Genomic DNA, 13,124 nt, shown 5'->3' with positions numbered 1-13,124 from the left:
TTTTTCAGGATCCTCTTCTAAGTATTCAGCAATGATTTTCACCATGTAGTCCATTAAATCTGTTTCCTCTCTTTCAGGTAGTCCTCTCAGACGCACTTGTGTTTCCATCAATCTGCAGTCGTGGATTGTAACCCTTTCTTGAAGTTTTAACGAAGTAGAGGCTTGTGTATCCACTTTCTCTTCAACTTGTTTAACTCTGTTTCCCAGGTCATCTTTAAAGCCCTCAATATCTTTCCTAAGATCACCAATATCTTTTTTCAGTTCTTTTTTAAGGGCCAGTAACATTTTATCCATTCCTTTCATCATCTTGGTTTCTAATGCATCAAATTGACTTTGCATCTTGCCAAAAGAATGAGCCCTTGATCGGGTTACTCTCTCTTCTGACATAAAAAACTCACCAAACCTAAAAAGGTCTCCAAATTAAAATTCAACACCAAGTCCAATAGCTTAGAGTATGCTGTTTAAAATAAAGCTAATTTCATCTTCCTCCCATCTTCCTGGGCTGAGATATTGATTTTCAACAAATTTGGCTATTTCCCCCCCCCCCCTTTTAAAATGGCAATCGTTCTTTGTCTGTGGTTACAGAGTCTTAGAGAGGTCCTTCTTCGATCTTGGTTTTAATTCCTTCCTGGTTCAAGTGTAACAGCTTTGTAATCCTTGTAGGCTTCACCTCATTGGCCAGTAGGTTTTACTTCCCAGTTCAGATTACTCAGTTCCCGTCTTTCAAATATCGCAGCTTTTGAAATTTGCAGATAAGAACGTGGAGTGTTGAACAGAAGAGCCTGCGTCATCGACCTCAGGAATGTAAACAATTTCCTTCTTTTACAAATTCTATTTAAGTCTTTAGTTTCCAAGAGTTCAAATTTAGCAGGCAGTTATCTCCTTCTCTTTCGCTTCACTTCTATTTATTTTTAATTTTCAAGGCTATTCAGATTAGCTTAAAGAGTCTCAGGAGCAAAAACATTGAATAACGGTACCTTGTCAGCTTATGCTCTTTCACTTCGGCTTCTTAGTTAGTTATCTTGCAGTTATAAATCAGTCCTTGAAGTGCCTGGGTTCCGACAGGCTTAGGTCAATTTAATGGCTTTTTAATCCTTTGTAGATGATGGAAGACGCTCCCCCAACGTCGGATCTCAAAGCTCAAAAAAAGGCGGCTTCAGCCACCTAATTTCAGCTGAAATCAGCAACTAAAGGAGTTTAGGCGTCATCTTTGTCTAATCTCTAGCTGAGATTAGTGAGCAGGGCCCCCGAAAGGGTCTTTCTGCCCTAAACAAAGGGGAAAAAAATCCCCCTTATTTAGAGGGCTGCAGCTCTGCCGTCAGCTCAGACCGGAAGTCCCAAAGCCTGACAAAAATCCACAGCAAGCGGCCTTACAGACCTATTGTGTTATTAAACACAAATGAAAAATATTTACACGGATCCTGGCAAATAGGCTAAAAAATATCTTACCACACTGCGTACAGATAGATCAAACTGGGTTCTTACCTAAACGCAACATAGCAGATAACATCAGGAAAACCCTTTCAAAGTGGTGCCTTTTTGTTGGGGCACCTCCAAGGCACATCCCCGGCTGTCTGGATGGCCAGGAAGTGCCCAGAAAGCACCCAAGGAGCCATTGACGGGGTGTGTGAGTGCTCTGGATGCTCCCTGGGGTGCCCACCGCCCATCCCTCTTCTGCAGGTCATCAGGACACTCCTGGGTGCTCCTTTTCCAGGTGGCTCACTTCCAGGTCACTTTGATGCTGCCCATCTGTAAGCAGCCTATAATAGCAGAAAACAAATTCACCCCAGATAACAAACCTAGCTTCTTCTAGCAAGCTATCAGCATATTTCCAAAGACAGGGGAGGGAAATCACCAAAATAAACAATACTTTTAAATGATAACAATGTATCTTTTAACATGTAGAAGTCAATACATCATATGTAAGTACAATGTATACAAACGCAGCTAATAAAGTCCGTGCAAAATAGCCTCCATAGTCCCATGGAATGATGCCTCTTTAAACAGCTTCAATATTCCTTCTCACAGTTCACAGCTTTTTAAATGGTCAAATTTGCTTATGGTCACAATCACTCCACAATAGCAGGAAAGACAGTAAGTCCACAGGTCAATAAATAACAATTTCAAAAGAGAAGGAGAGTACTCATCAAATCTAGAACTTGCTGGCGGTTTCGGTAGCCTTCATCCATTCTCTCTCTTATGAATAGAAATTTCTTCACAGAGCCACAATTTTACAAATTTACATGGATCAATGCATTCTCTTCATAAGCATTTAAATACATTTTAAAAGCTGTGAGCTGTGAGAAGGAATATTGAGGCTCTTTAAAGAAACAGCATTCCACGGGACTATGGAGGCTATTTTGCAGGGACTTTATTAGCTGCATTTGCATACATTGTATTTACATATGATATATTGACTTCTACATGTTAAAAGATACATTGCTATCATTTAGAAGTGTTGTTTATTTTGGTGATTTCCCCCTCTGTCTTTGTTAACATTAGGACACCAGAAGCTGTCTTTATTATCAAGATATTTCCAGCTTCCGCCTCTATCAGTTTCGTAGACTGTCATTGTCCTTAGATATGTTTTAATAATGGTGAATCTTCTTTATTCTCTGTGTCCATAGGCCTTTGTGATATAACTCTTCCCAAGCGCATGGCTATGAGTAATGCTGTTCAGCGTATCAGACAAATGGAGGCACACAGCTTTTCATTGCTAAAACTTGACAGATATTTGGCTGATGCAAATTGGGCAATGGCTGAAGAAACAATCAAAATTGATTACCCTTATACAGTGAGTATTATTATAATTATGAAATATATAATTTTGAAATATATAAAACAAAAAACTATTCACAACTTTGATGCTATGCAGTGCAAAATAAATGAGTTGGATTTAATAATTCTAGAAATTTATACTATTAAGTGTATGATTTTTTGGGAGACAACTTGATACAGTATTGCATTATTTAAGATCTCAAACCCTCTCATATTTTGTTAGCAGATAATCAACTCAGTTTGACTTATTAATAATGAAACATTTAGACCAGGGCTGGCCAAACCGCAGCTTGCAAGTTGCATGCAACTCTTTCACATACACTGTGCAGCTTGCAAAGTGAAGAGGCTCCTCACTCCCCCCTCTCAGCTGGCAGTTGAGTCCTGCTTCCCCCTTGTCCAGAACTGCAAGGTCAGGCTCCACTTTGGTGCCAGCAGTGGTGGCAGTAGTGCAGCCGGGCTGCCGGTAGGGACGTTCATTCAGCTTCCTCGAGTTGAAAAAAAATAAATAAATACCTTGCTGGCATTTATCTGGTACCTCTGAAGCCACTTCCGGGATCCGTCGTCTTGGCTTCAGAGTTGCCTGCAGATCTTCTCCCTGCGGCAATTCTGAGTCTGGCTGTTGGAGGGGTGTCACAGAAGTGATGTCCCCATAGGAAAAGCCTGGAGGGCTTTTTCTTCGGCATGGGAACTTCATGGGGGGGAGGGGGTCAGCAGCAACTGCCTTCTGTGCTCGTTGTGCGTCCTGAAGCTCCGCGGTAATGAAAGCTGTATATCAGCAGAAAAAGAACTCCCGACTGCTTTTATGCTTTCATGTTCTCCAGTACATCTTTAAAGCAACATTTTTCCACTTCTAAACCGACAACTCTACTTAACAAGGAGGTGTTTTTTCTAACTCTACCCCCTGACACTAACTCTACCCCCGACACTCTACATAACAACAAAAGATTAGCTCAAAGATCAGCTCAAAAGGCCTCGAATCTCTCATTACCAATGTCTGCTATTGTTGTTGGCATATGAAATCACTTAACTCTTCAAGACACACATTGTTGCTGTATCTGAAGAAGTGAGCAGTGACTCATGAAAGCTTATGCCCAGCCACAAATTTTGTTATTTGTTAAGGTGCTACTGGAATCTTGCTCCCTTCCACTAATAAAGATTGCAAACTGTGCTGTTAGATTCCCCCTACCCATCTGTTAGAACTGGAAAGGGGGATCTCTCTCTCTGACTCTTTCACTCCCCCTCCCTCCCTCTCTCTGAAGGAATGTACATGCACATGAAAGTTTATACCTGGAATAAAATCCTGTTGGTTTTACAGATTCCATAGGTCTGTCTTTCTTTCTCTCTTTCTCTCCTTCCCTCCCTCCCTACTGGACTCTTGCTCCCTTCCACTAATAAAGATTACAAGCTGTGCTGTTAGGTTTCTTTCCCCTCTCCCATCTGTTAGAACTGGAAAGGGGGATCTCTCTCTCTCTCTCTCTCTGTTCCACTCTTCTCTCCCCACCTCTCTGAAGAAGTGTGCTTGCACATGAAAGTTTAAACCTGGAATAAAGCTTCATTGGTCTTAAAGCCACCACAGGAGTCTCTCTCTCACTCTCACTTCCTCTGGCTCTTCCCCCTCAATTCCTCCCCAAAAGAGGAGGGGGAGGAGCACTCAGCTAAATGATGGAAGGGAGGCTTGGCTTTCTTTCTCTCCACTGTGAAGCAGGAAGCAGGAGAGGAGAGAACTGGGCAGAAGTGAACTGCGAAGCAGGAAGCAGACAAGAGCCAGTTGCTTGTGGGCCAGATAGAAGCCCTGCAGGGCTGATTCTGTCCAACGGGCTGTATTTTTGACTCCCCTGAACTAAGGAATTTGGTCCTAGGAAAACTCCAGGTGATTCCTGGAGATTTAACAGAATGCCTTCCAGGAGGACTCCCAGGATTCACCTGACACCTAGATGGACCGCGTCAAGGGGGTGGAAAAAGTGATATAAACTGAGTGGAGACAGGGGTTAAAAAAACTTGCAAGAGGAAGTTCTCTTTTCCTTGAAATGCTGAAGTGGACAGACCTCTTGTTTGAGGATGCAAGCAGGCATCCATCTTTTTCTGACCATGCAGTCTCCCAGATAATAGGATGTAGATAGGAACCTTAAGTCTTTAACCTGCCCTATTCATCATCAGTTAGGGTATGTCAAGAACAGGGAAAGAGGATTTTCTTTTGAAATCTGTTTGATGATCTAGTGCTGTTTTAAAGATGCTTATAAATATTTTCTTTTCAATAAATCTTTCTTTGACTTTGGAGGCTGGTTCTCCATCTCTGTATCACCTAGATCCCCCTAGTGGATCTAGATCACGCTAGTGGAAGAAAAGCAGTCTGTGTACACTATTTCTCCAAGGGAGCCCCAAAGTTGTAATTGGGCACAGTGGGAACCAGGCTCTGGGTAATGGAGGACATAGAGGCAGGGCCTTGGGTTGGGAAGGTGAACTTGGAGCTGTTTTCCTCCTAGCAGGACCCACCCAACAACAATAACAAAAGAGTAGGTGGTGGTAGTGAGTTAACCTAGTGGAAGGAGGAAGCAATCTCCTCCAGGAGTTGGTAATGCCAAGGAGGGTGTGTGTGGGAGGGGGGGATAAAGCAGGGTCAGCAAGTCAAAGCAGGCTTGATCTATCACACAAGACATGATCTAAAGTGGAAAATACAAGACCTGACTAAATAGTGCATTTTAGATAACAAAATGGGAGGATTAGCCAACAATTTGTAAACAAATTCTAGAGAAGGAAGAATGACCTCCGTTGAGTCAAGACATTAAACAAAGATACACACACGGTAATGGTTAAAATGTTTATAAATAAAACCATAGAATGTATCATACAATCAAATATTTAGCATAGCTGACAAGATATGTCAGTTGTCAGAATTCAAATTCCCAGTATTGCTTGGTCTTAGTTCAAGATGGGTAGCTATGCTAGTCTGTCTAGCAGTAGAAAAGAGCAAGAGTCCAGTAGGACTAGGGCTTGGATTCAGCGGGAGCTCACAGGAACACAGCTCCTGAACCTTTCTGACAGTTCCACCTCCTCCTTCCCACCTTGTCCATTGAATAGTAGGTGCAGCTGCATAACAATCCTTGGATGAGCTCCACCACCTTTCCCCCCCTACAAAATGACCCCTGCGTAGGACCTTAAAGACTAACAAAAATTGTAACAGGCTATGAGCCTGAGTGAGTCTTAGATTTTTTTTAAGTCATATTTTCAAGAAATGTAACTACTCACTATTACAAAATGTGTATTGTTATGATATAGCTCAATATCTTTCAGCTCCAGTGAGAATCCAATGTGCTGACCCCTTTTAAAGTATACAAGGTGAATACATAATCTTTAGAAATGCTCTTCATTTTCCAAAACATCTAGAGTTGGGCTACAGAGCCCTCAGCCAGTGAAGCTGCCTATGTCTGTGTGTCTTGTGAAACATTCTGTGTAAATCTAGTTTCAATAGAAAGGAAAGGAACAGCAGCTTGAAAGGATGAAATCCTCCTTTTTTAATGAATCCAGTTGGCATTTATGTGTTCATCATCCATCTTCATGTGCAGCCCCACACTGGGACTGCCCCTGGGCAGCCTGCCACAGAGATTGATTTACCAGCTTAGAACTTTGTGTGACTGGGCAGTCCATCTGCTGCACACCCAGTGTGTGCTCTACTTTTACTGATGTCAGACCTCTGATGTCAGGCAGATCACCCTCATTCCCTCAGTTCCACCACCACCGCTTGGTTCTGGTGGTGCTGTCCTCGGTTCCACAAAAGCCTCCAAAGCATGCTATGTCAGTTTCCTCAGGCAAGGAGCAAAGAGGGGGTTCCCCAATGAAGGAGATGTCTGGTGGGTCAAGTTCACAGTCAAACACCACCACCACCACCCAAAAAGGCAAAGAAGGCCAAGGCAAAGCACAAACATAAGGCTGGTGAGTCCTCCTCTTGTGAGGCAGCCGTACAAGTGAGGTCAGTCCCATGAACTCCATCTTCCCATCTGTCAGATCAAAGGTCCCTATTGGGTTAAGATCCTTCAGAGAGTGCTGCTGAACTGGTGGATATATCCCCTCCTAGGAAGCATTATTTTCAAGGCTTATCACCGTTTTACCTTCCTAAGGGAACTTTCCCTTATGAGTATGGGGACAGTATGGAGCCAGTACTCCTTGATGAATCAGTGGGAGATGCTGATTATGTGCCCTACTCGCCTCCTCCAGACGGGGGCAGAGATTTTGATTCACTCTCTACTGTGACCAGTGTGACCAGCTCCAACCCGCTATCAAATAAGACTTGATAAAATCCTTATCAAGTGAGGATTTTAAACTCTACAGTGAGCAAATGGTGCGCATGGTGCACGCTTTAGAAATTAATGTGAAAGTCTCTGACTCGAAGCCTAAAGATAAGATTTTATCTTGCCTTTTGGTGGAGTCCCCTACTGCTATTGCTTTTCCCATACTTGAGGGATTGGATGACATTGCTCAGCAGATCTGGAAAACCCCAGCTTCAATGCAGGCTACCCCTAGAAAATTAGAACACCTCTATAGAGTTAAGCCTGACGGAGCAGAGTACTTGGTTCAGCATACTGTTGCTTCGTCGGTTATTATTGAGGGCATGCAAACAAACTGGCATCTTGGCCATCATACCTCCCTGAATGACAAGGAGGGGCACCGTTTGGACTTTATCGACAGGAAGATTTATGCTTCTGCAGTGCTTAATTTTAGGGTTGATAACTACAAGACCATAATGGGGGGCTACCAGCTCTTCCTATGGGAAGGTGTGCAGAAGTATATGGATATGCTACCTGATGAAGCTAGGGCTTTGGCTAGAGTTATCCTTGCTGAGGTGCTTCCATTTTCTAAGCAGCAGATTAATGTAGGAAAACACTCTGCAGAAATAGCTGCCTGTTCCATGGCTTCAGGTATCGTTCCCCGCAGACATTCCTGGTTGAGAACGACTTTGCCTTTGGAGACTCATTCTCGGGTGGAAGATTTGCTGTTCCATTTCACTTCTCTCTTTGCTCATAATACAGATGAATTCCTTTCCGATATCAAAAAGAGCAAGCAGGTTATAAGATCGCTTAGTGTCTATTTGTCTGGGGCTCAGCCTTTTCAGTTATATGTTCCGAGGGAGCAACAGTTTCCTGCTCTGTATTACCGACCTCAGAAGGCCTTTGGTCAACAGCCTTATCAGTATCCTGGTCATCAGTTTACATCTCAGCCCTTTGCTTATGGCAGGTGGAGAAATGCTTCTCACTCCAGGGCCTCTCAACAGCCTAGGGAACAAGTGCAGCAGCAGCAACAACCTAGACTCTGACTATCACAACCTTTTGCGGGACAGGAGAAAATTTTCACTGATCGTTTGTTTAAATTTAAGGATATTTGGAGATCAATTTGTACTGACTCCTGGGTTTTATCCATTGTTGCCAAAGGTTATAGGTTAGAGTTTTCCTCCTGACCACCCATTTCTCAGGGTTACAATTCATATGATAACCAATTTCCAGAGCTTTCATTACAGTTAGGTGACCTCTCAAGTAAAGGGGCAGTTCAAGGGGGCCTTGCAGCAAGAGGCTTTTTTTCCAGATTTTTCAAAGGATGTGTGGTTTGTGGTCTTAGACCTTAAGGATGCTTTCTTCCATATAGCAATAGATCCATCTTAGGCAATTTCTTAGGTTTCGACAGGGCCAAAAGGTTTTCAGTACACAGTTTTGCCTTTTGGTTAGCTACAGCACTTTGTGTGTTCACTAAATGTATAGCTGTAGTGATGGCACACTTGAGGACACAGGGGTGCATTATTTTTCCATATTTTGATGACTGGCTCTTAGTCTCTGACTCTTGAGACAAGTTGCTATCGCAGGTGGAATTAGTACAGTCCATTTGTGTTTAATTGGGTTTGCTTATTAATTCTGCAAAATCTCATTTGACCCCCTCTCAGGAAGCACAGTTCATTGGGGCTCACCTAGATTAATGCAATAACAGTGCTTTTTTGCTTAAGGATAGAGGATTGGTATTAAAGTCAGTGCTCCGCTTTTTCCAGAGAAAAAAGTTTCAACCAGTCTGTATGATACAGAGGGCCCTTGACTTAATGGCCTCCACCACTGCAGTAGTGCCCCATACTAGAATGCACATGAGGGAGTTGCAGTTGTGGTTTTTAAGACATTTTAATGTGCAAGTTCACTCCCTTGGCCACTGTTTGTGTATCCTGAGATTAGTGCTCTCTCTATCATGGTGGCTGGAAGATGACTATTACTGACAGACTCAGGAACTTAGCCTGAGAAGCTGGAGAACAGACTTGCAGTGATTGGCTGGGACACAGCCATGGCAACTGAAATGTAGCCAAATGAAGAGGCTTGGCAAAGAACACCTCAGGGGGTTTCAGTTTTGGTTTGACAGTCTTCTGGGAAAGTCTTCAGTGAGAGTCTAGAGAGAGAAGACTGGGGCTTAGGCCGGTCAGTTGTGAAAGCAACTGGACAAGGAGCTGAGAACAGACAGTGGGGACTGAGTTCCTTGCGGAGACAGAGCTGTGCTGAGCTTTTGTCTGAGAGAGAGTTTGAAGTCAGAAGGGGGCAAAAACCAGGCACCTTCTGTGAGAAGAAACTCTGTGGGAGATCTGCCAGCACATCTAGGCAGTCTCCTTTGTACAAACTGAGATCACACAAAAACACTCAGAAGGGAGGACTGGATTCTGGTGGTCAGCAGGGTTACCCAAGATTCAGACCAGAAAACTAGCTGGGGCTGAGACACACAGGAGTGAGAGGCTGGTATTAGCTCTCAGAGGTGTGAGTCCTGAAAGCTAGTGTGGATGACTGTTGGGGAGAATCTGACACCAGTCAGGAGTTCTCTGTGTATGTGGAAAGAGTGACTGCCAGTTTGTTATTTTTATTATTTATTTATTTTATTTTATTTATATCCTGCCCTCCCCGCCAAGGCAGGCTCAGGGTGGCTCACAGGTTAGGGTCAAACAAGGACCAAACAAGATAAAGCAGCAATAAAATATAAGACATAAAAACAATTATTAAAACATCAATATCAATAGGTGCTAGTGCAATAATTCATACAAACAGTTGGAATTTCAATGATAGCAAATGGTGAGTTGGTCAGTTTTAGATGTTCCAAAGAGAACCCAGGGTCGCCACAGCATGTTAAGAAAAACCCAGAGTAATGTTTAGGTCTGTGGGCCTAATCCGTTGCTATAGATGTTACTGTTATGAGAAAACATGGTGGAAGAGTGCCATTTTACAGGCCCTGCAGAACTGTAGAAGCTCTCACAGGGCCCTAACCTCCTCCGGCAACTCATTCCACCAGCTAGGTGCAGCAACAGAAAAGGCCCTGGCTCTAGTTGACTTAAGCCTAGCTTCTCTTGTGCTAGGGACTCAACAGGTTTTGAGACCCAGACTGAGGTGCTTGCTGGGGCATATGCGGGGAAAGGCGGTCCCTAAAGTATGCAGGACCCTGGCCATATAGGGCTGTAAAGGTTAAAACCAGCACCTTGAAGTGAATCTGGTACATTATCGGTAGCCAGTGCAGCACTTTCAGCACAGGCTGAATGTGTTCCCGTAAAGGAATTACCATTAATAGCCTGGCGGCAGCGTTCTACACTAACTGGAGTCGCTGGATTTGGGACAAGGGCAGCCCCATGTAGAGGGCTTTACAGTAATCCAGCCTCGAGGTGACCGTAGCATGGATCACAGTTGCCGTCGCGTTTGAGAAAGAGTTTGAAGTCAGAAGGGGGCAAAAACCAGGCACCTTCTGTGAGATGGTAGAAAGTTGATTTGGCAGTGGCAGCTACTTGGGCCTCCATTGTTAGAGAGGAATCCAAGAGCACCTCTAAGCTTTTAACTTTGGGTGCTGGCATAAGCTGCACTCCATCGAGGATCGGTAAATGGACCTCTGGTCCCGGACCGTGACAACTTAAATACAGGACCTCCATCTTCGTTGGATTTAATTTCAGTCTACTCAGCTTGAGCTTGTAATGCTGTGGACAGATCATTTGTGGTGGAGTCGGACTGGCCACCCATCAACAGATAGAGCTGGTGTCATCTGCATACTGGTGACAACCCATCCCATGTCTCTAGGCAATCTGGGCGAGAGGGCACATGTAGATGTTAAATAACATCGGGGAAAGAACTGCTCCCTGCTGCACACCACACGTAAGTGGATGTTGTCAGGATATTACTTGAGTAGCCAAAGTCTAGGGCTATATCAACTGAACTAAAAAGCATTCCTAGTGCCCAGAAGGCACTGCCCTGCCTGTCATAGAGTTCTGTAGAATTCTGAAGCCTGCTTGTTTGATAGATTAAAAATCTTCTGCCAGTGTTACATTTCATTTTACCACAGCCTGACAAATCTCTGTGGTCGTTTTCGCACTCACCTCCAGCTGACGCGACCCCCCTCTTCACCGCGCAGGATCTGCGCGGATTTCGCACTAAATGCCGCGGAGCAGCCTTTTGCGCCGGAAACTCCCGTCGCAAAAGCCGTGCAAACGCCAAACTGCTTTTTGGCAATTTACGTTTGAGCGGCTTTTGCGCCGGGAGTTTCTGGCGCAAAAGGCTGCTCCGCAGCATTTAGTGCGCTATCCGCGCAGATCCTGCGCGGTGAAGAGGGGGTCGCGCCGGCTGGAGGTGAGTGCGAAAACGACCTGTGTTTAATAACTGATGATTTGCCAACCATCTGCTATCAACTGATTTGCTTTTTAATGTTGATGAGATATAATCAATATTATTTTTATCCCTCTTCCTTGTCTTTTCTTTGGTTTTTGAATTTAAAACCATCTGGTGCCTATTTTTTAGAGATCTGACAGGATTTCTGTGTGTGTGCCTGAGGGACTGAGGGAAAGTGACTGGGGGTGTCACTAGGGGTGTTCACTAGGGGTGTGCATTAGGTTTGGCTGAACCAAATCAACTGCCGAATCACCCTTGATTCGGCTGTATACGAATCGCTTACAGCCGAATCCAATTGGGGCCCATTATGCCGGAGCCGAGTATGGCTCCCTGTATACTTCTGTATAAATATTCAGAAGTATACGGAAATCCATGGAAAAGGCGGGAAAGGGGCTTCTGCAGCCTCAGGGGAGCTGCTTGCTTCCTTTCCCGCCTTTGGTAGCCTTTTCCCGCCTCCCACATAGCCTCCCTAGGATCAGGGAGGGGGGAGGGGGAAGAGGAGCCCCAGCAGCCAATACAAAGCATGCATTTGCAAAATGCATTGCAAATGCATGCTTTGCAGGGCTGTTGTGTAGCTGATCCCCCAACCATCAGCAACATTGTTGTTCTTTTGATCTTTTGCTTACGGGGGTATCCAAGTAAGCACTGTTGTCTGGCCAATCACAGAGCAGTGCTGTTTTTTGAAACTGCTCTCTGTAGGGCCAGAGAACCTTTTTAAGGAGTCTGCCTGGCTGGACTCCTCCATTGCTGCTGTGTTGGTGTGAGAGAGAGATTGTGCTGTGCTGGCCCTTGGCCTCAGCTGCTGCTGCTCTCTCTCAGCCTTACCAGACTTGCCTGGAGTAGAGAAGACGTCTAAGGTAAGACAGTCTTGGGGTTCTTGTTTTTATTTTAGTTGGTAAAAGGACTTTTTAAGACTCAGAGTCCCTTTACTTATCCAGATTTGGGTGGTGGGTAGCTTATTTGGGGTTAGGGGGTTCTGCTGGGGGAGGGGGCCTGGGGTGGTGGTGGGGGGTTTGCCAATTTGCCCATATCTTACTTTAGTGAGAGGACTTTTAAAAGTGCAGTGTCCTTTTACTTTTCCTGATTTGGGTGGCTTAGATTTCTTGGGGTTAGGGTGAAGGGGGGGGGGGGTTGGGGGGGGAGGGGTTGGTAAAGTTCCTGTATTGTTAAAAGTTAAGTTTTTTACTGTTTTAAAAGGATTCTGTGTTTGCTGCTGTGTTGTGCTGCTGTTGTTCCTTTTCTCTTCTGGTTCTGGTTCTTGTGCGGGGGGTGCTGTTTGGCCTAATTTTCATTGTTTAAAAGGCCACTTTTTTAACAGTTGAGTTTGTGTTGGCCTTCTGTTTGTTCTATTCTCTATTGCTGCAGGTTTTGCATCCTCCTGTCCTGTTGTCCCCCTTTTCCTGGTTCTGGTTTTTTTTGGGGGGGGATGTCATGGGTGCTGGGGACCCTGCAGAGGAAGTTGAGCCTGCAGAAGAAACTGTGCCCCTGCCACCTGCACCAGTGCCCCTGCCTCCTGCTGGAGAAGATCCCAGCCCCCGTGCCTCGCCCTCTCGGGTGGCGCGTGTGCGTGACCGCCTCCGTCAGGACTTCAGGGATCGGAGGAGGGCGGCACGCTCACAAGCAAGACGCTCCCTGAGCCCTGAGTTTTGAGAGGATTCTGGCCCTTCTAAGAGCAAGGATGCGTGAGTTGTAACA

General features: G+C 44.8%; 1 protein-coding gene across 1 annotated transcript in view; it reads left to right on the top strand.

Annotated features, from left to right (window-relative positions):
• LOC132589673 (sodium/hydrogen exchanger 10-like) overlaps positions 1-13,124 on the top strand; it is a 265,043-nt gene that overhangs the window by 84,674 nt on the left and 167,245 nt on the right. The window contains exon 10 of the mRNA XM_060262406.1: positions 2,628-2,794. Coding sequence (XP_060118389.1) covers positions 2,628-2,794 — 167 coding nt within the window. The remainder of the gene's footprint in view (positions 1-2,627; positions 2,795-13,124) is intronic.

This window comes from Heteronotia binoei, chromosome 21, assembly GCF_032191835.1.
Source record: "Heteronotia binoei isolate CCM8104 ecotype False Entrance Well chromosome 21, APGP_CSIRO_Hbin_v1, whole genome shotgun sequence".
Classification (NCBI taxonomy): domain Eukaryota; kingdom Metazoa; phylum Chordata; class Lepidosauria; order Squamata; family Gekkonidae; genus Heteronotia; species Heteronotia binoei.
The sequence above is the reverse complement of the archived record's forward strand: the minus strand, read 5'-3'. Positions and strand labels throughout refer to the sequence as shown.